The 27,459-nt window shown below is 50.2% G+C and overlaps 2 protein-coding genes across 3 annotated transcripts in view; one reads left to right on the top strand and one right to left on the bottom strand.

Annotated features, from left to right (window-relative positions):
• The first annotated feature begins 981 nt into the window (after positions 1-981).
• On the top strand, positions 982-6,665 carry ZBTB37 (zinc finger and BTB domain containing 37). Its single transcript, XM_065745065.1, has 3 exons — positions 982-1,928; positions 3,283-3,382; positions 5,442-6,665. The coding sequence occupies exons 1-3, from the start codon at positions 1,006-1,008 to the stop codon at positions 5,928-5,930; spliced, it is 1,512 nt and encodes a 503-aa protein (XP_065601137.1). The 5' UTR covers positions 982-1,005; the 3' UTR covers positions 5,931-6,665.
• An 8,163-nt stretch (positions 6,666-14,828) lies between these two features.
• Positions 14,829-27,459, bottom strand: part of RC3H1 (ring finger and CCCH-type domains 1) — a 60,386-nt gene continuing 47,755 nt past the window's right edge. Inside the window, exons 1-7 of one of the 2 annotated variants that reach the window (XM_065745291.1) lie at positions 19,358-19,367; positions 17,939-18,317; positions 16,876-17,091; positions 16,464-16,601; positions 15,981-16,374; positions 15,595-15,659; positions 14,829-15,368 (exon numbers count right to left, since the gene is read on the bottom strand). In XM_065745291.1, coding sequence (XP_065601363.1) covers positions 15,195-15,368; positions 15,595-15,659; positions 15,981-16,374; positions 16,464-16,601; positions 16,876-17,091; positions 17,939-18,313 — 1,362 coding nt within the window. In that variant the 5' untranslated portion in view covers positions 18,314-18,317; positions 19,358-19,367 and the 3' untranslated portion in view covers positions 14,829-15,194. Of the gene's footprint in view, positions 15,369-15,594; positions 15,660-15,980; positions 16,375-16,463; positions 16,602-16,875; positions 17,092-17,938; positions 18,318-19,357; positions 19,368-27,459 lie in introns of those variants that run through there. The other variant, XM_065745301.1, reaches the window with a different exon arrangement.

The following is a 27,459-nucleotide window of genomic DNA, read 5'->3' as shown; positions in this document are numbered from 1 at the left end:
GGCCTGATTGACGCGCAGATGCCATCCAGCTTGGAAGCTGCTCATGCCAGAAGTGGTCTTTGATGAAGATTATTTTTTTCCTTTTTTTTCCTTCTTTATTTTATTATTTTTTTTTTATTGAGAGTTTACATCTAATTTTGGACCGTTCTGAATTTTTACCATATATGGTCAGGGCTCCTTTTCAGACTGTGCCAAAATGAAATGTGATGATTTATTTAAAATAAAAGCAAAACAAAACAACAACACAAAACCTAAGAGAGCGAGTTTGCTAATCCCCATTGTTCAGGAGTCATACTTTGCTGCATGCAGTCTCTCTAGCTGCACACACGTTAGCTTCCTTTTTTTTTCACAGTCATTTGTGCTCAGTGGACAGTCCGATCTGTTGCTGTTCAGAGTTGGATGCTGCTCTTTTTCTCCTATTGTATATTTTCTGCCCTCTGTTGGAAGTGCTGGTTTTACTGATATAACTAAGATGCCTTCGGTCCAAATACGTGCAGGTCAGCTTTCAGGGCATCTCAGTGGAGACAGATTCTCCTTCCTGATTCCTGTCCTGTAAAGGGCCATCGTTGTAACAATATTGCTCTCTCCTCTATCAACGTGCTTAGAAGGTAGAAGTGCTAAGTATTTTAATCCATTATGCAATCATTACCTATTTTTAGAACCTGAGCCGTTTTTTATGTTCTTTTTACAATGCAAATGTGCTTTTATTGAGGCTCAGGGAGCGAACTGTTTAGAGCACTTAAGCCGCAGGGAACGGGACTGAGGATCTGTCAGGGACTGTTCTAACATAACGTTTGTAAAAGGTGGTGTACAGAACGTAAAGATCAGAGAACTGCTGCGAGCCATTTGTAAATTCAATGCTGGAAAAGCTCTCTAAAACCTCCAATATTTCACGTGGAATGAAAGGAGATGAAAGACGTTCTAAATGCAAATGGTGGCCCAGCTCTGTTAACGGCGTTTGTCTCTCTTTGCCAGTAGGGCTGTACACCTGCAACCGACACAGCCATGGAGAAGAGTGGGAACATTCAGCTGGAGATTCCTGACTTCAGTAACTCTGTCCTGAGCCACCTGAATCAGCTGCGCATGCAGGGTCGCCTGTGCGACATCGTGGTCAACGTGCAGGGGCAAGCGTTCCGCGCTCACAAGGTGGTGCTGGCTGCCAGCTCGCCCTACTTCCGCGACCACATGTCCTTGAACGAAATGAGCACCGTTTCCATCTCCGTCATCAAGAACCCGTCTGTTTTTGAGCAGCTCCTTTCCTTTTGCTACACCGGTCGGATCTGTCTGCAGCTGGCCGACATCATAAGTTACCTAACGGCCGCCAGCTTCTTGCAGATGCAGCACATCATCGACAAGTGCACGCAGATTCTCGAGGGAATTCATTTCAAAATCAACGTGGCGGAGGTGGAAGCAGAATTGAGCCAGACCAGGACGAAACATCAGGAGAGACCCCCGGAGTCTCACCGGGTGACGCCGAATCTGAACCGTTCTCTGAGCCCCCGTCACAACACCCTGAAAGGGAGCCGCCTGGGCCAGGTTAGCACAGTGCTGGACATTCGGGAGCTCAGCCCACCGGCCGAGTCCACCAGCCCCCAGATAATCGAGCAGAGCTCGGACGTGGAGAGCAGGGAACCCATCCTGCGGATTAACAGAGCGGGACAGTGGTATGTCGAGACCGGAGTCGGAGACCGCGGGGGACGGAATGACGATGACGTCCGGGTGCTGGGAGGAGTGCGCATCAAAACGGAGAACCTGGAGGAGTGGCTGGGGGCAGAGAATCAGCCGTCAGGAGAAGATGGCAGCAGTGCTGAGGAGGTCACTGCTATGGTCATCGACACCACGGGCCATGGGTCACTGAGCCAAGAGACTTACGCGTTAGGGTCCTCCGGGGCCAAAGTGGTGAGGCCGACCAGCAGTGAGATTGACAGGTGAGTTTTCTCCAGCTTATTTACTGACCTCGGCTGTACTGAGCAAGATTTTCACTTGTCTGGATCGTTTCATTTTGAGTAATTTCCCCTAATATTTCACGTGGCCATCTGAAGCGCTGAGGGAATTCTTGTGTTGTGCTAGGGAGTGTTTGGTTTTGGTTATAGTGTTTTGGCTGGATCACGATCAGACCAGGTTCTATAGGTGCAGGCTAACTTGGGAACTGGAGTTTTAGCACTTAGAGATGTATAGATTGGAATCTCTATGTCTCAGTGTTCCAGCTGTGGTGAGATTTTTGTCTAAAAAAGATGTTGGAGTTCATCCTCAGCAGATCCCACACCCAGCACTGGAATCAACGAGGTTGTGTACAGTATGTTACCCAAAGTACCACGGCTGTAACGATGCCTTCCGGGCTGGGAATCGGTGGCTGGCTCTGCTTTAGGGACGAGCTGGCCACCAGCTGACAAGAGGAAATTTGCTTCCTGGTGGCCCAAGACAGCAGCAGATCATGGGTTTACCTATTCTGAAGCTGCCAGGGGGGGGGGGCTTTTGGCCTCCACTGTTGTTTTGATTGTATGAAAGAGCAGAAAGCCTTTATTGGTAATAGGTAACGAAACACCCTGCGTTTTGTTTCTCCGACCGTCCGCTTCCCCTGAACTCCTGCACTTGTTTTCTTGCCCTTAGCTCAGACCAAACAGTGGAGCTGATAAAGGGTGGATTGTTTGTGTCTGGGAGGTTATGGGTTTGTGGGCGATTTCCCTTCTCATGTGCCTCTGTGCTCTTCCATCTCAGTCCCTCTGCTCCCATGGAGGAACCCAGAAACAGTGGCTATTCTGTCACTTTAAGAAAGCAGTCTATGGGAACACTCTTGAGCTGGCCTGTGGGGGAGGAAGCCTTTCCTAGCTTCTTACCTCTTTTCCACAGCTCATCCAGCCCTGAGCATCTCTTTTTGCATTGCTCTCCGCTGTTTCCTACCTGGGACCCACCTCATCACTTCTGTGGAGTGTCTCAGAGGGGGAGGAGGATGAGGGTGGTACGTGAGGACAAATGGTTTCTTCTCCCTTAGAGTTCACCAGGCCCATATCAATTGATTTGTTTGCAATAGCGACCAAAAGCTCTGTTACTGAACTGGAAGCCAAATGACTCAGTTTTATTTTTCAGATGTTAAGACTGAAACTACAGACCAGTATGACTTGGTTTTTCCTTTATACTTGCGCTGTTCCGCCTCCTGTGTGTTAGCTGGTGAGGATGAAGAGATGTTACTCAGGTGCCTCTATTGCTCACCCGTTGTTCTACGCACCGTAGTGACCTGATGCCCATTAAAAACTCCGTTGACGCTCTTCCCCCACCCCACAGATTTAGCCCTTCTGGCAGCATGGTTGCTGTGACTGAGCGGTACAGATCAAAAAGCGAGTCTCCCGGGCGGATGGATGAGCCCAAGCAGCCCAGTTCCCAGGTAGGCAGCTCCAGAAGTTTGCAAGTAAACGTTGTCATTGAAGGTTAAGGGGACTGTGCTGTGACATGTCATATTTTGCATTTACAAGCAGTGCTGTTTGAGAAACAAGAGCCGTTTGCTGTCGCAAAGGGTTCAGTCGCCCACGCTCAGAATACATGCCATCAGTGTATGATCCGAAACCGATCCTGTGTGTTGTTTGGGATTTCGTCCAGATGCCTGCAAAACACGAGGAGTTTCTCTTGCTGTCTGAGGGGCATAAGTGCCAGCCCTTGTTCTGGGCAGGCCACCAGCTCCTGCGGAGAAACTGTTCACCTGCAGAGCGGTAGCTGCTAAAGCACTGACAGCAAATGCCTGAGCTGAAGGAGGAGGTGTGAGCTGGCTTCTGTGGAAGGCTGAGGGGTGATGACATCTGAGCTTTTTCCTACTGGTACCAACACCATCCCCCAGAGCCCTCCCAGTACTACCCCAGTCAAGCTTTTGGGTGGAGCGTCAGGCAGCTGTGGCTTTGTACTGTTTTGTCCTTTGCCTGGTTTCTTTCTTGCATACACTGTAGTGCAAGTGCATCACCCAGCTCTGTGCAGTACGACTCTCATGTTCCTGACACATGAGTAATGTGTCAGTTCATAATCAAATGACTTTGCTGGAAGCAGGTGAGGAGTTAGCAGGCTGCTCTGACCTTGAGTAAGACCGAGTGAAGCGAGGAATAAAAATCACACTTTTGTGTCTGCTAACTTCCTAATACCCTTCAGAAAAACAGGTGACACCTTTTTGTTCCTATTTTGCTGAAGGTTTGTTTTGTGTCCTCAGAATTCATCTAGAAAATTTCAGGTCAAACTAACCCTCCAGGGCAAATGTGACATAAAAAGCAATTTTAGCTCCAAGAATGGAAAAGCTGCCGTTATTTCTCTGCAGTGAGATGGCCTCAACCTTAGAACTGCAGGCTTCAACGTATCCCGGAAAGTATCATCACCTTTCACTCTTCTGGTGTTCCTGTACTGGTGCTATAAATAGTTTGCCTTTAATCCCTGCCTGGTGGCAGAGTGCGAGCAAAGTACCACAGCGTGGTGCATCTCCTTTAGTTCCCTGCAGCTTGCCACTGCTTCAGCAGTCTATTTCTGGGGCACCTGACGTGGTTACACTGCAGCTTGCACGTGCCCAGCCCTGCTTGCCAGGGGAGAGCTTCTCCTGTGCTTATGCTGCGTGCGTGTCTGTGTTTGGCATGGTCAGGAAATGCCACGGGCTTGGGATGCAAACGCTGCATCCTGCAACACGGAGGCATTCAGGGACCACCTGCCTGCATTTGTTTGGATGTGATAGCTCCGAAAAGTTCCAGAAAGCAGTGCCTGTTGCTGCCCGAGGGCGGTGCAGCCCTTGGCTGTTTGTGGCTTCAGAAAGCGGCCTGCTGCCCTGGCCGCGTGTCCTGGACCAGGCATCTTAGCTGTGTGCTGTGGCTTCCCCTGCCACGACACGGGAGTCGATGGATTGCATAAGTGTTTAGTCAAACACGATGATGAAATGAAGCCTGTGTGACACCTGAATAAGTAACCCCCGTGAAACGACACCTGAAGAGTTTCAGATGTGACCTGGAGTTTACTCCAGCTTTGTTTTACTGTAAGCTCATCAGTTGGCTTTTGGTTTTTTTTAACACTGAATAAGCAAAGTAGAACATAGTGAACATAGAATATAGTGAAACTGACCCAAATTTAAGGGGAAAGAAATCGTCATTGTCATTAAAGAGTATTGACCCATTTGGTCCACAACTCCATCAGTGGCTGAGTGCCCTTCTGACAAAGGCAGTATTTCCTTCCCCACATGTCAGTGAGTGGCTTGGCAGAAGGGGCTGTGTAGCAGAGGTTTCTAATTGATTGCTTGTTGGTTTCCAGCCCCAGGGCTCCTGTTAAGCACTTAAATGCGTGCTTGAGGTTGAAGACATCAGTGCTGTTGATTTCTAGGTTTGACAGTGCTTGAGTGGGGCTTAGAGGAAGAAGCAGCAGACCGTCTTCTCTTCTTTTTGTGTTAAGCTGCTGGTTATTCTAAATGTGTGTCGTTTCCCGGGCAGGGGGAGGAATCGGCCATGATCGGAGTGAGCGGTTACGTGGAGTACCTCCGGGAGCAGGAAGTGTCGGAGCGCTGGTTCCGGTACAACCCACGGCTCACCTGCATTTACTGTGCCAAATCCTTCAACCAGAAGGGCAGCCTGGACCGGCACATGCGCCTGCACATGGGCATCACTCCCTTCGTCTGCCGCATGTGTGGGAAGAAGTACACCCGCAAGGATCAGCTGGAGTATCACATCCGCAAGCACACGGGCAACAAGCCCTTCCATTGCCACGTCTGCGGCAAGAGCTTCCCTTTCCAGGCCATCCTCAACCAGCACTTTCGCAAGAACCACCCAGGCTGTGTGCCTCTGGAGGGGCCTCACAGCATTTCCCCCGAGACCACCGTCACGTCCCGGGGGCAGGCGGAGGAGGAGTCCCCCCCGCAGGAGGAGGCGGTCGCTGTGGGGGAGACGGCCCAGGGATCTGTGTCCACTACTGGGCCGGATTGAAGAGCGGCTGCGGAGTCTGGGGAGAAAGGACCGTCTTCCCACCGGGCTCTGCAGTCAGCACCAACCTCGCAGGCTGGTACTGTCATGAGTGCAATGCCACCACTGGACAGAAAGAAGCTCCCAAGATGTTGCCAAAACAGAAGAATCTCTCTTTCTCTCACACACCCACATACACGCACGCACACACGCACACGCTTAGGGTGTTACAAGTTTTTCCCCTTTTATTCCTCCTCGGGAAAAACAAGACAACTGTGTCAATCAACTTCTTATTCAGGGATCGACAGGATTTTAAATTTTTGTAATGTTCAGCAGTGATTTGGGACAACAGTCATTTGTATTTCTCAGCAGCATCGTGGCCCAGTGGGCGAGTCGGGCTGCTCCTCGCCGCATCTGCTGGCGGGGGGAGGGCAGGGCAAGGGGCAGTCACCTTTCTCCCTTCCCCAGGTAGTTGCCACGTTAAAGAGATCAGACTGTCCCGGTGGAGCCCGCCTTGCCCGACTGTATTTATCCCTGTCTTACTTTTGGTGTGTCTCTTTTTACATTTTTACTCCAACTATGACTTTAGGGCTTTCGGTTTGCCTGTCCCAGGCACGTGGCCCCTTGCTTAAGGGAGGGCACGGCTGTATTCCAGAGCTCAGCAAAATTGGAAGCGCTTAGGCTACTGAGAGCGAGATTTAGCAGCTGTGAGCTTTGCATTACTCTAACGTGTTGGAAGAAGGCTTGGAGGGCTCTTTTGGAGAGAGGCGTCCTTTGCTCGCGCTGATCGGGGCGGGTCAGGGCGCTCTGAGTCCCGTGCTTTAGGAAGAGGTTTGCAGACTGGCTGAACTGAGGAGTTAGAGGCTGGCTACCAAAGTCGTCCTTCACCCCAGCTCCCCCCTCAGCACGCACTTGATGTTTTATAACAGCAATACGGTTTACCGAAATACTATAATCCCAGCCAAGCAATCATGGGTGGTTGCTTTTAAACTTGTTTCTACAGACTAGTTTGATAAGTTTTTTATCGATGAAATGCAAAAAGAAAACCCTGCTTTATTTCCTCGTTAAGGGTTTGGGAAACTTCGTGGTTCCTGGAGCAGTCGCAGCTCAGTCCCTGCGCACGGACCTCACGTTCTGAGCAGCTCTGATGTTTAGAGCAAGTTTTGCAAACCCAGAGAGGCACGCCTGCGTCGTGCGTTGTAGGTGTGCTTACGTGTTTCCTACATGGAAAGGCGTGGGACGGGTAGAGAAGTGCAAATATCATGACATCTTTTGAAGAAGTCTTCTTTTGGAAAATATGCAATACTTTTTAGGAGTTTCCTTTGGTTCCGAATTGCTCGCGATGGAGGGGGAGAGGAGCGACAGGTTGAGCAGAGTGGGATCGGAAGAGGACGTTTGTTTGAAGGGATTCTCTTGAGGATGTCTAATGTGTGTAATGAGGAAGGAGGAGGTTCTGATCCTTCGGATGATGGGAGGAACAATGGGACATTGAAAAAAACAACATTCCATCCTGCTTTCACAAAGGAAGCCGGGCGAGTGGTTACAGCGCGGCCTGTGGTCCTGCTGCCTGACTGCACCTCGCGGGCTCCAGCCCTGCTCTCCCCAGCCTGCAGATTGGGGCTCCTGATCATTTTCCTACCTCCTTAAAGGCAAGAACGCGGGGAAGAGTGATGTGCTCTGCTTTGTGCCGGTGAGGGGTCGCACTGTTCCTCCCACGTCTCTCAGAAGGCAGACGTGGCTCTAATGAATGTTCGCTGTGTGCGGGGATGGGAAGGGCTTGGTGTTCATCAGCTGTACTGGGGATGTGCTCCTCAGAGGAACCTCGGCCAGTGTTCCGGGCAGGGAGCCTGCAAAGTACAAGTTCACTGAGCATTTCGGATGGGAAAACCGCTATCTCGCCTCCATTTCCCTTCCTTCTCCTTCTTCCTCTCTTGTCAAGCGCATCGTGGTGTGGGGAATGACTGAGCAGCCACCCCAGGGGCCAGCCCCGTTCAGGCTGTATCAAAGGGCAAGCTGCACAGTCCCGGGGAGGGGTGAGAGATAAGAGGGTGGCTGAGGCAGGTTTTGTTGCAATCGAGGTGTGGGAGGAGCGGAGATACGCAGAGTATGCTGCTTTAGTCATAGCTTTTGAAGTTACCAAAAATCATTAAGGAAGAAAGTTCAAAACTTTGAAGTCCTATCCTGTTCACACTAGAGAGCGTCGAAAGTTACTTTAGTTGCTTAAAAGATTTTTAAGTGTTTTAAAATAGAACTTTTAAATGAATACTACCAAACTATAAAAAGCATAAAATTATTTATATACATATATTATATATAAATATAGTGGGAAAGTTTCCCTGCTAAGCTTGCTGTGAAGAGAAGGGTGAAGGTGCAGTAACTGCTATACAAGCAACATTGGTCTGAAACAGATGGCAGCCGATGCGTCAGTGCGTAGCGAAGAAGGGCTGACATGAGCTGGTGAATGCCTTCCTTGTATGGCATAGCTGTGAGTTTCTCGAGCAGGTCTGTGGGTTTCTTTATTTTACTGTATTGATACTGTGAACGGAGGAGCATCCAACAGCCCCGGGTGAGACCGGTGCGTCCCGCTGGGCTCATCTGCTACTTCTGATTGGCCTGGTGGGAGTCAGTACCTTGTTCCTTCATGTTGTTCTAGGCTAGTCTGGAAACAAAGCTTGTGAAAGGTCTTCATTTTTTTTCCCTCTGGGTTTTTTTGTTGTTGTTGTTGTTTCTTTCTTTCTTTCTTTCTTTCTTTTGTGCAGAGGTTGCCACTGTATAAACGATCATTTCTGATTGCATGCAAAAAGAGCCAATATTCTTGCCCAGGCCTCACCGAGGTGAAGCTTATAGCTTGTATCTAGAGTATAAGGTATGGTAGTGGGAATCATTTTAATATTATTTCTGTACATTTAACAGATGTGTATGTGTATGTGTGGAAATCATGGTGTCTCTGACGTTTCCTCGAGCGGTGCTGAGAGCAGTTGAGGCCCATGTGCACCGGGAGAGGGGACGGGCTCAGGATCCGTCGCTCAGAGCTCTCCTCTCAGTGCAGGTGGTGGCAGTGCAGGGCTGGAGGTCAGGCTGAGCTCCCCGCCGTGGGATCCCAGGTGGGGATGGCACCCTCGGGTGCGTCCCCGCTGGCGCAGCGCTGAGCTCTCTGCGGTTGCACGGACACCATGGAGGAGCAGACGCCGGCTTTCCGAGTACGAATGCTTCTGTGATGGGTTGAGGCACAGCTCCGCGTTTCCACGTCTAGCTGCAGCTTTTTCCCCTTTGCCAAAACTGTGATTTCAACTGTGATTCAAGGAGGACGTGAAGCAAAGTGTCGTTTTAATACCTCTGAAACTGAACATTTCTGTCGGCTCCGGAGCTGGGGCTCACTAACCCGTTGGTTTGCTTGCCTCGGGCGGCAGGGGGACGCCCTCTCTTTCTGCAGGCTTCTGTGTCGGAGGGAGAATGCTTTTCTTAGCTCTTTGCTGTGGCAAAGAAACCTTCCTCGTGCCAAGTGTATCGCTGCTCTCCGGCAGCCTGCAGAAAGCCCTGGTGCCGAGTGACAGCGGCACGAAGCGCTTGGACGTCCCCCGCTGCCGCCAGCTTCCCTGTGAATAGCTGTGAGAGTAATGAGGGCTGCTGCTCTGACAGGAGCCGAGAGCCTTCCTCTGGGCAGGAGCAGCTGGGAGAGATGAGTCTTGCTGTTCTCTTGCAACAGGAGCTTGGGACGGCGAGCAGGGGATGAGCGAGGAGGGCTCATGAAATGGGAGTTCATCGCAGCGGGGTGACAGCTCGCTTAGGGGCACGGAATGGGAGCCAGGGACACCAGGCTACAAAGGGCCAATGGGAGGCCTGCCTTCTCTTGTTGCTGAAAAGCTCTCTTCTGTGAAATATAGGGGAAATCAGAGGATGTAGGCATGGCTGAACTGCGGTGATTGCGGTGCCAGTGGGAGGAAAGGTGCCTGGAGAGGCAGCATCTTATTTCTGAGCATAGCATCGATTATGTTGGCTTCATTGTGCGCGCTGTGAGCGTTGCTGTCATGGGGCTGGAGGCTGTGGTGGAAGCAGGGCTGGGCTGCATGCTGCTCCCACACAGCTACTGGAGCTGCTCCTGACCTGGAGGTACCGGAGCTCGGTGTGCCGGGGAACTGTCACACGGTTGCCGCCGTTTCTTCGCGTCAGATCCGACCTTGGCTTTCATTTTTAGGTTGAACTAAAAGACATCCAACGGTAACCTTCACTGACCTGTTTGACTTGTTATTCCTAGGGACTGTAGACAATTCAGGTTTCATAGAACATTATCCTCATCCCAACTGTGAACACGTTACTACTGCTTCTTATAATTTATTACCTTTCCGTTCCTGAACGTCTGTGCGATCCGGCTGTTTACCAGTGCCACCTTCCAGTGCTCCAGGAGTTTTCATGCACAGGGAATTGTTGCAATGGATAAGCTGACCGTGCTAGTTGGAAGGGCAGAAGCCTTTGCAGAGTGGCTCTGGCTTCCTCTAGCTGTCATTAGGGAATGCACACACACATACTGTATATACATATATATGTATACATTATATATAAAATGTTCCGATATAAGCTCATTTAGCATTATTCTTATTTAATTTATATTTTAATCCAGTTGTAAACCAAAGTATTACAGTTTATGGAATGATGTGTCTTGGAAATAGGAAGAAATGTTTTAGGTGGGAGTTCCAAAAGATCTGTGTTGGCAAAAAATACGGATACAAGTACGGTGTAAGAGTTTGCTCTGGTGAATCTTAGGGATGTGAACCCCCGGGCAGGTTTAAGATTTGCTGGGTGAGGTCTGATTGAGGGGAGGCAGTGTGAGTTACCGTTCTTGCACTCTGTTTTGTTCTCACCCGGTCTGACTTGGTGTTGGAGGGGCTGCTCCAGGAGCAGTGCAGCTGGCAGAGAGGAGGCACTTCAGCTGCCTTTGCTGGACAAAGCAGGAGGACACGCCTGCTAGAGCTCCTCCAGGACTTCCCTGCAGGGGAAATGAGGCGTGGGTTTGTTGTCCTCCCTTGCTGCTGCAGGACTGGGAGGACTTTCTGTTGGGACAGGCTGTCTGTGCCAGTGGTGGCTCTGCCTTCATCTCCACCGGCTTGCTGCTCCTGGCTGCAGCGGAAGGGTCGGGGCTGGGAGGTGTGCACTGATGGAGGAGAGCTGCAGCCAGGCACAGTGCTGCAGGGCTTTGGCTCACGGCAATTACAGCCATCCCCGATGGTCTTCAGGGCCTTCTGAAGGCCTCTGAACAGCCCTGAGGTACAGAGGAGTGGTTTTGTTAGGTGTAAAACTTGCCGTGTTCTTCGTGGCTCTTAGCTCTTTAGTGGAAAACAAGTGTGTTCTGGCAAGCCCAGAAACAAGAGGGAAGGCAGCAAATCCAAATGTAGTCTGGCACAACCAGGAGCTAAAGAAAGGCCACACAGAGCTGCCAGTGTGTTCAGCATCCCACGTGGTGCCGTAGCAGACAGGCACTTGCTGCTGACTGACGTCCAGAGGAGCACATTCTGCTGTCACCAATGCAAAAGGAAATAGGCTCAGAGAGAAAACCTTGCTAACCGTTCCGTGCAGGGAAGCAAATACCTTTCCCAGGAACGCACAACTCCTGCAGCCAGCCCCATCACAAAGCCTCCTGCAGGCTTGGCAGCGGCCGTGCCTCCTGTGACAGCCTCTTTTAGTAGCAGGCTGATGAGCTGCCCTGGTGAATAGGTTCCCTTCATACTCTCCCGCAGGATTAGTGCGCGCTCACGGCTCGGGGCGTACACACCGCACCATTTTTAGCTCCCGACTTCAGATCTGGCGCATATAAAAAGCCTGTAAGCTAATCCGTGTGTGATGGCAGGAGCTGGGAGTTGCGAGGGGCAGAGGCTCCGGCCTGCCCGTGCAGCACCACTGCATTCTCATTTGCCAGTGGTGGATCTGTAGCACCTTGCCTGCAGCGCTCTGCGGAGAGGCCGGCTGCTCACCGCGCCTGAGTGCAGCAGCCCGTGTTCCCTGGACTAAGCCGAGCTGTATTTCTGTTTGTCACACTTGTGTTTTATCTTGAAGAATTACCGTGTAACAAGGGGCAGCTGTCACGGGCTGCCCACTTCCTATCAGTTAAGCTTTTGAAACGCATTCAGGTATCGTTTGAATACTGCTGTGTAGCTCCTCGTTTAACCTGACATACTCTGAGCTCATCGTGTTTCTGCGGTTGTCTTCGTCAGTACTTTAAAACAAATCCATGTATTGTTTTGTTTTTGCCTACAACTTTACATAGGTTCTGTAGTGTACTTAACCCCCTTCAGTTTTACAGTTTCACATCCTCATTATTTTATTACTAATGGAGTGAAGCTTATTTATTTAAACCTTCCCGTTTGCAGTCAGACCCAGCACCATTGGCCACGGCCCACAAAACTGTGAAGCTAATTATGAAGTGAGAAGGAAGCTAGGTTGGTGAGTTACTCACGGCTATCAAGTGCAGCAAGTAGCAGTATAAAATAGGATTACAAGTGCTGGGGGAGGAATCGTGAAACCACAGCTGGGAAACCTCTGTGGGAACATAACCAGTGTTCCTGCACTGGTTCCCCACTCAGCCAAGTTCAGGAGCTGTCCTGAGGCAGAGAGCTTTGCCCGGTGTGTTCAAGGCATTGGTTTGGTAGGAGTGCTCTGTGACGCCATTTCCTCAGCGTGAGGAAACTCTGGATTACTGTGAAGCTTTCCTTTAACTCTCCGTTGCATGGGAGGTGGTATCTGAACTGCTGGCTTAGCAGAGGCGAGGGCTGAGGCAGCAGCTGTGTGACACTAACAGAAACGGGACGGTGCAATTCTCTGCAGGACGGCTCTGGTTTTGGCCCAGCCTGTGCAGGGGGCCCCCTTCCCCCAGCATCACCCCCTCCCCTTTCCTCTACACTGTGAATGACACCAGTCACTCTTTCCACGCTCCCATTCAGCTTGCTGGGTGGTGATGCTGGGGTGCTCCGTGCAGCGGCGTTGGCACGCAGTTAACGATGTAAGCAGCTTTGTGTAGCTGATTTCCTAACGAACCAAACTGACAATCAGTTTCTAAAGGGTAAGAGCCTCGTGGAGGGAATAGTGAATCTTCAGCAGGAAGATTTAACCGGGATGACCTTACTGAAGAGCACAGGAGCATTCCTTTTCTGAGCAGTCACTCCAGAAGTGAGTTGTGTTAAGCAGCAGAGTCCCAGGACAGTAACTACCTCTGTCTGTCTCGGGGTGCTGAGGTTGCCAGTGCTACACGCTATCAGCAAAGCATTCACTTCAGATTTGTTTCCCATACCTCCGTGTGGCAGCAGAGCGGGGCGGCTCTGGGAGCTGAAGGGAAACAGCAGTGGGGAGGGCTCCGTGGTGCCAGCAGCTCTCCGTGAGCCCACATGGGTCAGTGCCTCACGCTCAGTGCCACAGAGAGGCCCCAGGGCTACGTGCCCTGCACTGGGAGGGAGCGAGGGCGTGAGGGGGGACCCAGCTCCCTCCTGCCCCCGAGGGAGCAGGCAGCAGCAAAAAGCAATAAACTTCGATAACAATAACACTTTTATACGTCGGTCATTACTCAGCAGATGTGACTCCCTGCTTTTATGTCGTGTACGCAGCAACGCGCAGGGAGCACACCCGGCGTGTGTGAAAAGGTGCCATTTCACCTTTCCAAACAGCACTTTAAAATAGGTTCCTCTTAAACAAAAAAAAAAAAAAAAAAAAAGGAAAAAAAAAAAGAAAAAAGAAAAACGAAATCCCTTTCGTGAAGAAATGCACTTTAACTGGTAGGTGAGCCCGGCCCTGGGCTGCAGCGACTACAGGATGGGGACTGTTGCAACCTGGGTGTGAACCGGGCAGAGAAACAAAATGGGTTAAATTCTCCCCCTCTGCCCGTAGGGAGAGCTTAACCCGTTTGCAGTGGGGCAGACGGTAACACCAGCGCTGGGCTAAGGTGAGGCTGTTCCTGGGGGTGGGAGGTTCTTCATATTGTGGATACGGAGCCCTCAGCGGATGAGTATTTCAAACCAATAGTAGTCCAGTTCACGTGTCCCCCATTGGTTCCGTTCAGAGCCGGTCTGCAGAGTATTTGTAAGAGAAATTGTGCTGTCACCGTCAACTCCTGGCCTGTAACTCAGAAGGCGTAGGACATGCGTCCTCACCCTCAAGACTTATCCTCACAGTTAAGAAAACTTCCTGCTGTACTAATATTCCTGTTTATTTTTTCATTTTCTTCTCGGTTGCAATCCTTATTTGAAAGAGAAAAGCAGCCTGTACTCACACTTGGTCCCACGAGCCGTCCCTGCGCTGCTCCTCCGTGCCCCACGCCCCGCGGGGTGGGCAGAGGTGGAGCTGCAGTGGCAGAGGCACCGGGCTGAGGCCGAGGGGTGGCACAGTGGCATTTCAGCAGTTCAAAAAGCGCTCTCGTCGGACAGCTTTAAGAACAATGTGAAGTCTAGCAACTTGGGTAGGAATCTTGGAACATTCTAGCAATGTATACTTGAACTTCTGTTTGTATCAAAAACAAATTGCGTTTTTCTTCTTTCTTTTAACACGGTGTAAAAGAACATTATGCATGTGAGTGGTTTGAGAATTAAATGGTTTAATACTCAGCTCCGTGCCTGTCTCTTGTAGCCACACCGTTCTGGGCTTTCCCAGCTGCTTCCTTTCTTCAACCACAGTCCAGAGCACTGCCAGAAAGGTCACACAGGTGCTCTACCAAATGCGGAGCAAGCAGCACTGCAGGGACTGCCCCTCACTGCCTGCACTCAGCTCTTCTGGATCGTGTACCAACAGCACAGGGCTGCTGGAAGCACAGCTCCAGAGCTTGGCAGCTCCTCCACACACTGCAGAGCTGCAGAAGATGACCCCAGCCCAGCAGTGCTGTGCTGCTGAGGAGCGTGGGTAAGAAGGGCACATTATTAAGCCTAGGAAGTGACTTAGTGAAAAGCATCCGTTCAGAGATGAGTTTATTCCATACAGATCTATAGGATTTAACGTACTGGGGGATCAGTTACAGTTTGACACCTGAGAGGGAGGAGGGGTTGGATACAAGAATGCCAGCGATGCTGATCTCAGGTCTGGCTGCCATGAAAATACCAGTGGCCAGGGAAAAAAACAACAACAACAACAACAAATCAGCTTCCTTTGAATGAAGACTGGAGCAGGAGAAGGGTTAGGGTTAGCTAACCCGCCCCCCCCCCCGCAGCTTGCACCAAACAGTAATACAGCCACCCCAGCACAACGTGGGCTGCATGGCAGTGCCCTGCTGCCCCTTTCCCAGGGGCAGAGAGGGGAAAGGTGTGACTTGGACGGCCTTTAGGAGCAAGGATCAGATATTCTGCCCATGAATATAATGGTGTTGAGGGCAGCTTCCCGGATGAAGAGCAAGAAGGGCCTGTTGGCCTCAAAGATAACTCTGTTCAAGGGGAAGGAACGACCAGAGATAACGACAGCTGTTGCTGCTGACGCCTCGCTGCCTTCTTCATTCACCTACCAACCAGAAGAGATGAAGGAATTAAAACACAGGCATTACACAGCACTTAGAGGGCTCTCCCTCCCTCCCCACCGATTTGAAGCACAAGGGGGCATTGTGCTTCAGTGTCTCCTTGCGGAGACAACCTGAGTTAGAGACACAGACTTCTCCATTCTTCCTATCATGCTTCACGCCTTAAAAAAGCAAAGAGCAAAACACACCCTGGGGCAGAGTGAATCTTACCTCAAGGAAGGCTTTGTGGAAAGCATCAGATACGTACAGGTCTGTACGGCCCTCTGCAACTATACCTGAAACCCAGAATAACAAAACAAGGAAACCACAACTATGTTTTGAGAGAGCAGCTCGAGATGAAAAACAGTCCTTTCCTTCATGGACAGCATTCAAACCCAGAAGGCACATCTGCCCTAGGACAAGGATACCCTCCACCAACTGCAGCAGATTGCTCAACTCCCACGCCCTCAGAGCTGAGCAGGGCTGCGTGCCCACAGTGAGAGCTGAGTATGGAGTCTCTCAGTGGCACGGCATCTCTTGAACGGGCTCTGTGTTATTCTCTTCATGGGTAGGTTGCCCCCAGCTCCACCCCGCGTCGCCCCACCCCCACACCTCACCTGGCAGCTTGGCGTTTTCTGGACTGAAGAGATCTTCCAGCCCCATTTTTCTCAGCTTCTCCTTGACACTGAAGCTGTCCTCGATGCGGAAGCGGGGGAGGGAGACAGTGAGGGAGACCTCTGTCATGGAGTTGATCCAATCCTGCAGCTTGTCCGACGTCAGTTCTCTCTCCACTTCCACCAGTGGCATGCCAGCTTTGGGCAGGACCAGCACCATGGTGATGTCGTCCCCTTTGTAAGGCAGCTCCAGCACCTGGACTTTGTCCTCATGGATGAATGCGTGGCGGAACCTGGACTCCTGGTACATGATGGGGACGTTGCAGCTCTCACCGTTGGCTTTGTGAAATAAATCCAGTCTCGTGTTTGGAGCCGGGAACTGCGACTTCCAGTGCCCCTGACAGGGAGGTGATGAGGACAAAGGCAAACGTGAGCAACACTGCTGCCCCTGGCAAGCTGGCCGCCCTCCAGCTTTGTCAGCCGTACCTTAAAATAAATGGTGTTGACCAGGACCAAGACGGTGAGCTCATCGATGCTGTTCTCTGGGATCACTTCTGTAATGCGCCTCTCCGTCTTATTGGCTACCCACTCATTGATGATCTGCCTGGAAAGCTCCGGCTTCTCCTGAAGGATGAGACCGAAATAGCTTAAACCAAGGGTTACAAGCACCTCTTTGTTTAGTGCCCACCTCCGGAGGGTAGACACAGCACAGAGCTGCAGTGTTTAGAAAGGAGAAGCTGGGAAGTGACCGCGGTCACAGAGCTGTGGCAGGAGCCCCGTGCTCCCATCTGTCCTCATCGACATCCCCTGTGCTCTTCCTGCAGCAGGGGATGGGGATACAGCAGAAGCAGGACAGGGAAGAAAAAACAAACAGGAATCTCAAGCAGTTCCAACTCACTTTGAAGTTCAACGGCCAGAGTTTGGCTCCATAAACTATTTCACTAACGTTCTGGTAAGTCTCATTGAAGACCAAGGATTTCTCTCCGAAGAGCCGGTTGGCTGATACGAGCTCCGATGACTTGTTGGCTTTCTTGTAAAGACGACAGTTGAGCTTGGCAAAGAAGAAGTGGACCTGGTCAGAAGTCTTCTCTGAAATAGTGTCAAACTGGAAGACCTGGAGGGGGCAAGAAGGAATCCATCAGCAAGCTCCTGTGCACCCACAGCAGGCGGTGATGCAGGCCTTGCCTTCCGCTCATCCCCCTAAAGCACAGCCTTAGAATCACAGAACCACAGAATATCCCGAGTTGGAAGGGGCCCACGAGGACCCTTGAGACCAACTCCTGGCTCCACACAGGACCACCCCAACTTCAGACCCTATGTCTGAGAGCACTGACCAGAGGCTCCATTAACTCCGGCAGCTTGGGGCTGTGCCCACTGCCCCGGGGAGGCTGTTTAGTGCCAACCACTCATGGTGCAGAACCTATTCCTGATATCCAAACGGACCCTCCCCTGAATCAGCACCCTGCCTCTCCCCAGAGAGAGCCCTGCAGGGTGGCTGCGAGAGGCGGGCACGGCGCTGATGGAGCCAAATGCAGCTCTTGGGTCAGCACAGGCCACGGGAGGACTTGTAGGGTTTGCTCTAATCCTGTGAGAGTGCCTAAGGCTGCTGCTTCCCAGGAGCAACTCTCATGGTCTGTTGAGTAATTCCTGGTACTCATTATCTATTCCTGAGGACGTGGCAATCGCTCTGAGGGTAGTTTTCAGCTGCACACTGGGGTTTTTCTGATCTGTTCCTAGCTGTCAGCTGGAAGGACAGCTCCGATTTGTCAGCTCCTGTCCAACCTCAGGGCTTCAGGCACAGAAAATCCTATAGCACCGCTTCCTGTGAGGCAGTGCCTTGCTGGCACTTCTTTAGGGAAAAGGGGAGCGTTAAGAGCACAGCCCACAGAGTGACAGAAGGCCTCTGCAGCCTTTCAGACCCTGGTGGCAGCTACAGGGAGGGCTGAGGAAACGCCACTGACCTCCATGAGCTGCTGCAGCGTGTCACCGCACGCCCCAAGTTTGGTCATGGCAAAGGCTGTGGAAATGCTGAGGGGCGACATGAAGATGTTCTTGTCGTTGTCCTTGGAGTCGGCCAGGTGCTTGTAGAAGATGACAGCGAAGCGCGAGTTGGCCCTGGACAGCTCCCAGACGCGGGGGTTGGTGAACTCCGGGATCCTGCCCTTCCCTGGCTCCAGCCCCTCGCTCTCCTGGGGCTTCTTCTCAGGGTTGCGGTAGATGCAGATGGGGTTCACCGGGATGTCGCGGGGCTTTGCGCTGCAGATGTCTTCCACGGCGTAGCGTGCAGGGGCAGCCAGGCCCCAGAGGCCGAAGAGGCACGCCACGAAGAGATGCATTGTCCTGGAAGCAGAGGGAGAGCTGAGTGTGTGCCCCAAGCCCAGCCAGCAGCGGGACCCCCACAGTCCTCTCCCATCGCCCTCCATCCCAACCCTGCTCCCTCCTGGGGGAGGGCTCCGTGCCCCAAGCTCAGCAGAGCTGAGCACCCTCAGACGCAGGCACCTTGTGCTGCCCCATCAGTGGGGCAATTAAAGGCTTCTTTTAATCACTGCCAGAGCAGCCAGCACCCAGCAGGGCGGCACGGGGAACTCCGGGCTCTTTCACAACCCCCTGCCCAAGCTCTTGTGCAATGAGCGAATGATCTTTGGGGTCCCTTCCAACCCAAACCAGTCTATGACTTCCTGCGGGCTGCAGCTCCTCCGTGAAAGCAGAAATTGCCTCGAGCGGCACCGGGGCTGTACGGAGCCCTGGGGGCCCTCTCCAGCACACACGAGCGCTGCAAGAGGACACGCACAAGATGTTCTTGCTCCGGGTGGTAAGAGCAAACAGACAGAAGGTGAAGGACAGATGTATGGAACAGCTGCAGCACCGCAGAAGGCAAATCCTGAAAGGGGAGGGAAGTCAACTAGGCTGCCCCCGCAAGCACCACGGTGGGCAGGAGGGAGGGAAGGCAGCACAGCCTGTGTCCCCACAGCTTTGGGTTCATCTTGCAACAAACTGCACTCAGCCCTGCTGCCTGCCACAGCACGAGTGTCCCGCAGCACTCCTCTGAGCCCAGCAGCTCAACGTGATCAGAGACTGACAGAAAACTCTTCCCTCCCCCAGACTGGTGCAGAGCAGACCAGCAATGCTCCCGCACAGCCAGGCTGGTGCTCACCCAGGACAACCCAGCCTACAAAGTGCTCACCACGGTGTGAAGCAATGAAACCAAGCACAGCCCATCAGTGAGCTGTGCACAAAGCGGGAGCTGGGATGGACAGCCTGTTCCGAGCTCCCCGCGCCCTGAGCAGCAGCAGTGTGGTAGCAGCCTGATTTCCTCCAAGAGGCAACGCAGCTGTGGGTTCAGTTAAAAACAAAGCAACAGCAAAAGAGGTTTCTCTTACCCAGCCCGGTGCCTCCAGCCTCCTGCGCTCTACGTAAATGCAGATCCCCAGCAGGACGGGCAGCACGCAGAGCAGCTCCACACTGCGTTGTGCTCTCCAGCAGTGGGGCGGGAAGGGGGCAGGATGCTGGGGCCAAAGGCTGATGACCGCTGCAGAAGGTTAAACAAAGAGCAAGGGGGGGAAAAAAAGAGGGGGAAAAAAAAAAAAAGCAGCAATGTTTGGCTTGGAAGAGGTTTTAAAGTTCAATCTGACGAGGGAAAGTTTGACCACCTACCCCACACAAATGCCAGGTGCCTTCCTTTCTTGCTAATAAAAACATTAAATGCTCATGAAAAAGCTTTTGAGAGGTCAATAAATCACAACCCCCTAAGGTGTTTGTGAATCTCACTCTGGTGCTTCATCGCTCAGTTAAACACAGCCCTTAGGAGCTGCACTCATGGCCCCAGGATGCAGAGGAGGGCCTGCAAAGCAAGGCTGGGTTACAGCCCAGGGCCACAAGTGCCACTTGAATACTGGCTGTGCCCAACACTTCAGTCTTGCAGAACATGGGAAGACGCCAAGCTGGGGGCTTCCTCTAAGTATTCATTGCCAAACTCAGTGTAGGGCTGAAGGGATCCATCAGCTGCCCAAGCCATCCCCTACGGGGGGGCTGATAAATGCCTATTTTTCGAGTGCAGTAGGTAAGGGGCAATTTATTGTCGAGCTCAAACCAACAACCCGGCACTGATCCCCGGGCAGAGCCATCCCGGAGGGGGCATCCATAAACAAATGCCTCAGTACAAATCACTGGCTGCCTAGAGGAGGCACGGTGTTTTCCCAAAGCTGTTACAGACCCGAAGCAGCAGATGGGGCCCGCGCATGCTGAGCTGGTTCTGGCTGCTCCAGGCCCTCCTCCACCAAAGCACCGGGGCACGAGCTTGCAGCCACAGGCACAGCACAGGAAAAGCAGAGCTGGTGCCCACTCGCAGGGAGGGGACCCACAGAGCTGTGGCAGCACAGATTCTGCTCCCCATAGGAATGAGCCCGGAGGGGTTTAGAGCAGCAAGTGTTTCTTCTGAACGTGCCCGTGTTCCCTCTGAGTCACCTTCTCTTTGTCGAAGCTGGAAATAAGCAACCATTAAACAAATCCAGACAGACAGCAGGAACTCAAATTTGCTCTGATTTGGGTTTGTGCCTTAGGTGCTCTGTTTTGTGGCAGCGCACAGGGAAGAAAATATCCATGGATTGAGGAGGGACCAAGAGAGCCCATGTTCTGGGCTAAGCTTTGTAACTCCGCTATCCCATTATCCAAACCCAAAGGTGAGAAGCTTTTCCATCAGCTGCCATCTATTTGGACCCATAGAAAAAATCCAGGTTCCCCCAGAGCTCTCCATTCAGTTCCTCTGATCAGACTCTGCAGCAATTCACACCTTTTTTAGAAGCCAACTTCTTGACAGAAACTCAAGTTGGTTTTAAGCGTACCTGAGCATCCTGTAGCCCTCAGAGCAGTGGGGAAAATGGGAAAGGAAATCATGGCCAGCAGAAACACCCAGTTTCCATGTGATTGCTCACCAGACACAACTGTTTCAGGCGCTGAATGTCTCAAGTGAGAGCTGCCAGCTGAGCAACTGCCCCAGAGGCAGCGAGGACAGGACCCGGTGCTCACTGTGTGCTGAACCTCCAATCAGTTAGCATAACACGTTACTTCAGACACCCTTTCTTGTTGGAAGGGGCGACCTGGCTTGCAGGCAGGCAGAGGATGGGCAGCCCACAGGAGCAGCAGCTTCTCTGCCGTTCAGCACCTCTCGTTCCTCAGCTCCAAGGAGAAGCAACACCTTGGTCTGAACCCACACACCCAGAGCCCAGAGGCGCACACATTCATCCGAGACAGAAAACCAGAGATATTTCAGTGTTCTCCATTAATTTATCATTTAATATAAATGCTGACAGAAAAGCAGATAAGACCTTGTAGACACTTCCATCTATTTACAGACCGAGTAGTGAATCACCACCTTTCCACCAGTTCAAGTGTTCACTGGATCTGCAACTCAGAGGGCTCTCAGACACTGTGTGGAAGCAAGGTGAGGCCGAGCCAGCTTAAACAGGGAGAAAAGCAAAGTGAAGAGAGGAAAGGAAACAGCATTTCAACATATGGCTTTCTCTGTGTCACCACCACGCACACACAGTAGGTCTTCCTCGCTCTTCAATACAAGTGACACTGTTGGCTCTGTAGTTTAAAGAAGAAAAAGGGAGACAAACTCTGACTTTCAGAGCCCTGCACTCTCATTGCCTTTTGCTCCCTCCAGCCTGCCCTGTCCTACTGCAGCACAATATGTGGCAGGCTGTTCCTTCCACTTTAGGAAGCCTACTGCAGGAGTAAAGAGCCAGACATAGTGACAACTTCTACTCCTTCTGTCATTTCTGTTTTCCCAAAAGGCAGGAAAGCATCCAATTCAAGGAGGGGCATCGCAGTGCCTTCCTCAGTGTGTGTACAAGGCTTCCAGCTTCCCCTGAACTTGCGAAGAATTCACTCTATGGGATTCTTCTCATGTGCTCTACTTCATCTCTACTCCTATTGAAAGCGCTCCCATAGTTACACACAGTACATATCCACAACACCACTCCAACAGTCAGCCATCCACGTAAGGCTTAATTATTTTCTGATGGGGAAGCGAAGCAGGAAGAGGAAGAAAAACAGGGGGAGGAGAAAAGCAAGAAAAGAACCAGCTCAACAAATGGGAATGACATTGTTCAGCATTAACTTATGAGAACAGCAGACGAGGAATTTCACTTACCCAAAATCCTAAATAAACTCAAGAAGTAGTTCATAACCTGACTCAACAAATCTCACTGTCTCCTTTATTACCTAGACTATCCTTTTTATTTTTTGTTAAATATACCTCTGCAGGGCACAATCACATACAATCAATACGATTGGAAAATTACATGAGCTCTATCCCAAGCATATATGCACCAATGTTAAAAAGTTATTTAAAAAACCAAACAAACCAAAAAAAAAAATAAACTCCACCCAAAAAGGTGATAATGACTGCAGTATGTCTCGGGGAGACTGGTACAGAACTAATAAGATAAAAAACAAAACCACCTAGGCTTAGAAAAACAAGAGAAAAAGTCATCTACAGAGAAATCCCACAACTGGAAGCAGATATTCCAAGAGGGAGTGGGAGCTGTGGCACTGACAGTCCCATAACTCTTCCTCCCCCTTCTCACGCATGCTTTGCCTCACCTCTTCCTCCCCATAGCAACAAACACAATGGGGAAAGGGCTCTTGACACTATGCTACTGGGTATAGAAAACAGGGAAAATAATCAAGCTACAGCACAGTTGCTAAGCTGACTTCAAGGAAAGCTCCTCTTAGCACAGAGGCTGCTTACACAGCAAGCAAAGGCCAAAGGGGGAACGGGAACTCCTGAAAATGAGAAAAAAGCCCAGACTTTTGGTGTGCTAGGTTTGCCCAGTTACAGCAGCTTCCTGCAGGAGGGGCTGCAGATTAAAGGGGCCAATTGTAAACCATGGAGCAGCTGTGATGCCAACAGGGCTTCCACTCTGTGTTGCTTTGTATACAAAGTGCTGCTACCAAGTTTCCTTTATAAAAGCTGGAAGTGAAGAGGTCAGCGCGCACGTCCAGTTGTGGGATTCATCCAGTACACAATCTGGTTTGGATGCCAAAGACTTGTGAGTACTGTCTGCCACAGAACTGCCCATAAACCCATTTAACATGACAAAGATGCAAACAATTTCTTAAACATCAAATATACTCCACAAGATTTTTTTTCCTTACACATATATTTTCTCCCATTCACATTTCATACGTAATCCCATCATCTCTAATGTGCTTTTTTCAGAGTCACATCACCTGTTACTTCTGTTTTGCTCAAGATTGTGTTTTCTCAAACTGATGAAGCTGATGCTGTGTTCTCCTGGAGTAGGAAAACATCCAAACTGTGTGCTGGATGCAGCTAGACACCCAAACTGCCCCAAATGCTGAGCTCTGGGCAGCCTGCACTAAGATCACAGCCCGGCTCACTGAAATGCAGAGACTGGGAAGAAGGGTTCATTAAAATCCAAATTCCCATATGCTCTTTTTATGGAGAATTTTCAGAAAAAAAAAACCCTGCACCCTCTTAACTTATAACAGTGTTCAGAGTTTCCACTGCATGATATCACTCCCACCATCAAAAAGAAAATCAGTATTAAGTTTGTTCTCCTTTCCCTGCCACTCAAGGCCCTACCTGCATCACCAGAAGTGCCTCGCAGACTGTGACAACACTGAACTGTCTCTTTCTTCTTCCTACACAAGAATTAAGGCCATCTGTTAACTAGGGAAGGGGTCTGGGATAACATCCCTCCAAAGTGCTTACCTACATAACTTGAGCTGATTCACTCTTCAGCCTCTTCCTTCCACCTTTCAGTAGGAATTAATGCACGTGGTAACAGGTGAGTGTGGAGAAGAGCATCCCCAATGGAGCGTGTGACATTCTGAGCTGTATGTGATCTGAGATCAATCTGTGCTACACAGACTGTGCGCTCACACGGTGCAAAGCCACAGCCACCCAAGTTCTAGCACCAAGGTCAGACCTCTCCTTCCTCACACTCACTCTGTATTCATGCAAGCAAGGCCGACGGTCTTTCCAATTCACATCTAAACTCCTTTTTAGACAACTCAAGAACTTTGCTTCCTTTTTTCATCCAGGGGAACGGAGCTGTTGCCTCACTAATGGTTAAGATGCTGACGCAGTGTTGACACTTCTTCAGCTCAGAGTAGGAAGCAGTGACCACATCTGAATATGGCAGTGAAATCACTAAGACAGCCAGCCTTGCTCTGCACTCCTGCTAGCTACTCTAGGACTACAGACACTTGATATGCACATGGACACACACAGGACTTGCACACTGCTGGCCCAGGTTTTCTTTGTTTCCCATCTGAGAGCAGAGAGTCAGCACTCCTGCTGCTGAGCCCTAGCTCTGAATTTGCTGTGGTCCTTCAGGAAACTATCCTGCTTCCTTACAGTCCAGGTTATGCATGGAAATGGCAATGAGGAGTTATGTTCCTCACAGATTTCTCTCTGAACCCAAAAACCTGAGTTAACAGTCTGCAAGAATTTAAGCTAGATCAAGGAAGGGAAATGCAAGTCAACTTCTACTATTGTCAGTGAAAAGCCTCCTTCCTAGTCCTTTCTGAAAGGAGTTTGCCTCATTCTCACTGTCACGAGACAACGTTGTCATATGGTTGCTTCTTACACATCTAATTTAATGCTAGTTTGACATTGCTTTTCAGTTCCAAAGGGCTCAACAGTCACATCTGCAGCACAGATTCATCTTTCACTGCGAATAAAGAGAATTTAAATCAGTATTCGAGTCTATTTAAACTAAGACAAGGCTTCCTCAATTATATGAAGCTTCTGTTTCTTCTTCCTCTCTAAATGAGCCACTCGAGCAGCTGGGAGAGCACACGAGAGACAAAACATGTCAGAACACCCCAGATACATCTCAGCACATCGCAAATTGCATGACTACACGGGATGATTTTCCACAATACAGTGCACGGATAAGGCCTGACAACTGTTGAGATTTTAACACTTCTATTAGGATAATACAGTCAACTCACAAAACCCTACGAAGATTTGACAATCTAATGGCTACACCAGGAAAAAAAAAGTGTAAAGCACAAGTCTTTGGCTCTCCGTTAAAGAAAAACAGCAGTTTACCATGTGTATACAGATCCCTCGTTTGCCTACCAGTAGGGGCAATATCACATTTGTGCATCACTGAGTAATAACACCATTAGAAAAGGCAACTTCACAGAAGTTATTGGCTAAGCGAATTCATTTGAATGCTCTGTTTTGAGGCAGCAAGCTGTCACTGTTACACAATCAGGGAGGGTGAACGGGCAAGCCAAGAAGGAGAGAAAGGAAGGTATGGACAAGAGGCAGAGAATAAGGCTCCACGGAAACCAGACAGAGAAGAAATAGAGGGCAACAGTGCTCCAAGCTTTGAAAGGTGCTCTGATATAAAGGAAAAAAAGTGCTACTCTAAAATGGACAGGATACAGCAATGTACAAAAGGAAGTGCAGATTTCTCCTATACAGAGGACTAGGTCACAGGACAGGATGCAGTGATGCCTACGGGGGAAAAGAAGGTGATGCTACAGAATAAACTAACATCACTTCTGATCACTGCTTGACACACTGAAACTTAACCTACTTCCTGAAGCCTCCTGTTGTGGGGGGAAGGGGCAGGGGGTTGTCCCTGCTGGGGCTGAAACACAGATATGGGTAATGGGAAGTGTTTGAAGGTGTCCACTGCAGGAGGAAATCCAACCTCCCTATGAAACAGTATGACAGTGGTGTTAAGTGCACTGTTTCTTCTGCTTCGTAGGAGGACTAAACTGCTTTACAGGTGAGAGCAACTTCATGGAGGTGGGTGGTACTGCTGTACAAGCGGGGCCACAATGGGGGTAACAGAAATACAGAGCTGCTCCAGGATCTTTCACTCTCAGTTACATGCTGTAACTGTCCGTGCTCCCACTGTACGTACAGCTATCTGCTCTCCCAGTGCCACTAGCTCATTTTTGTCATCAGAAAGTGAAAACGTTAGGTGCAGCTTTCAGAAAGAATTAAAAGCATGCACTGTACATTGCTGTTTGACTGTTTCATTAACTAAGCTTTTCCAGAGAAACACGGAAAGGGCAAGAGAAGGGGGGGGGGGGGAATAACAGAAATCAATATCGCTGGTAGACATTAAACAAACTTTGAACAAGCCAAACCATAATGCTGGGCAAAGAGGCCATTCACCTGGACACACTGATCACAACAAGGACACTACGCACAAAGTACAGCACGGGAGAAGTGACAACAGTAAGGTCTCCCTTCTAATCCACACGCTTTGGAACCATTCGCTGTGTGCCGGCCAGCAGAGCTGATCTGAAAGCTTACTGCTAGCAGAATAGCTCCAAGGAACAGAAGCAAAAAGAGTAATTCCTAGTGTGGAAAGGCAACTAGCTGGCAGAAGTAATGTAAGGTAAAACAAAGTTCTCTGCTCCTCCAGATTTTCTTACTAGTGTTAAAAAGGAATCTGTAGTTTTAAAGGTATCATAACCGTTTCTGAAAGTTCAGTTCACATAAAAAAATTATTGCAGCAAACAAAAGCTACCTTCTGGGCTTGTCCCCCTAGGTGAGAATATTGCACTGATCATCTCAACAAAAACGAGCTCCCTGTGTTGACAAAGACATGGCAGGAAGAAGCAAACTCATTAAAAGCAAGGCAGAGCGGGCTGACCTGAGGGTGGAGCTCTGCACTCGGGAATGGGAGGACACGGAGCTGGGTCAGCTGGCTGGGGGCACAGAAAAGGCACTGCTCTTCACCGTGCCCAGAGCAGAGAAGGGAGGAACAGACCTAGCAGGCTCAAAGCTGCTTCAGCCTAGCTCTGCTCTATGCCAAGGGAATGGCTGTGCTGCCAGGCTGCAAGTAGATGTGGATGGATGGGGGCTGGCGAAGCCGTAGTGCCAAGATGGTTCTTTGCCAAAAGTTAAAGAGGGGTTAAAAAAAAAGATAAAATAAAAGCATGCTTTAAAACTACTCCTAGGAGTTTAGAGGCTAGAGCTCAACTAAGAGCAAAATAAAAATGCGTGAAGATATGGAGAACGTGGGTGTGTGCTGAAAAATGCCTTTATTTTCACTCAGTGCTTCTACCTCCCAGATACCTGATCACAACAGCTGCGCTCATGCGAAAAAATTCTTAAAACATACCCAATATATATACAGATATAACTATGTATATATGTATATATATATTTATATATAAATTTTTATTTAAATAAAAAAGAAAGCTCGAATCCCAAGCCAATATGTGTATCAAATCCTTGACCAGCCAGGTCTGTAGGGCATAATCAAATTCAATGTGAAATAGTATACAAACGCGGTGCCTTGACTGGGCAAATTAAATAATTGCTACTCAAAAGAGTCTTCTGTTTGGACTCTCCTACTGGTAGGCAATAGTGGGACTGTATCCCCTCCCACCCCCCATATTTTGTTTTATTTAACAGTATGATGAATGCAAAGCTTAGCCCAAGGTTGCTATGACCTCAGCAGGAGTTAAGCTT

This window comes from Cyrtonyx montezumae, unplaced genomic scaffold (assembly GCF_038088225.1).
Source record: "Cyrtonyx montezumae isolate F1298 unplaced genomic scaffold, pur_monq_1.0 scaffold_1, whole genome shotgun sequence".
NCBI classification, from domain to species: domain Eukaryota; kingdom Metazoa; phylum Chordata; class Aves; order Galliformes; family Odontophoridae; genus Cyrtonyx; species Cyrtonyx montezumae.
The sequence above is the reverse complement of the archived record's forward strand: the minus strand, read 5'-3'. Positions and strand labels throughout refer to the sequence as shown.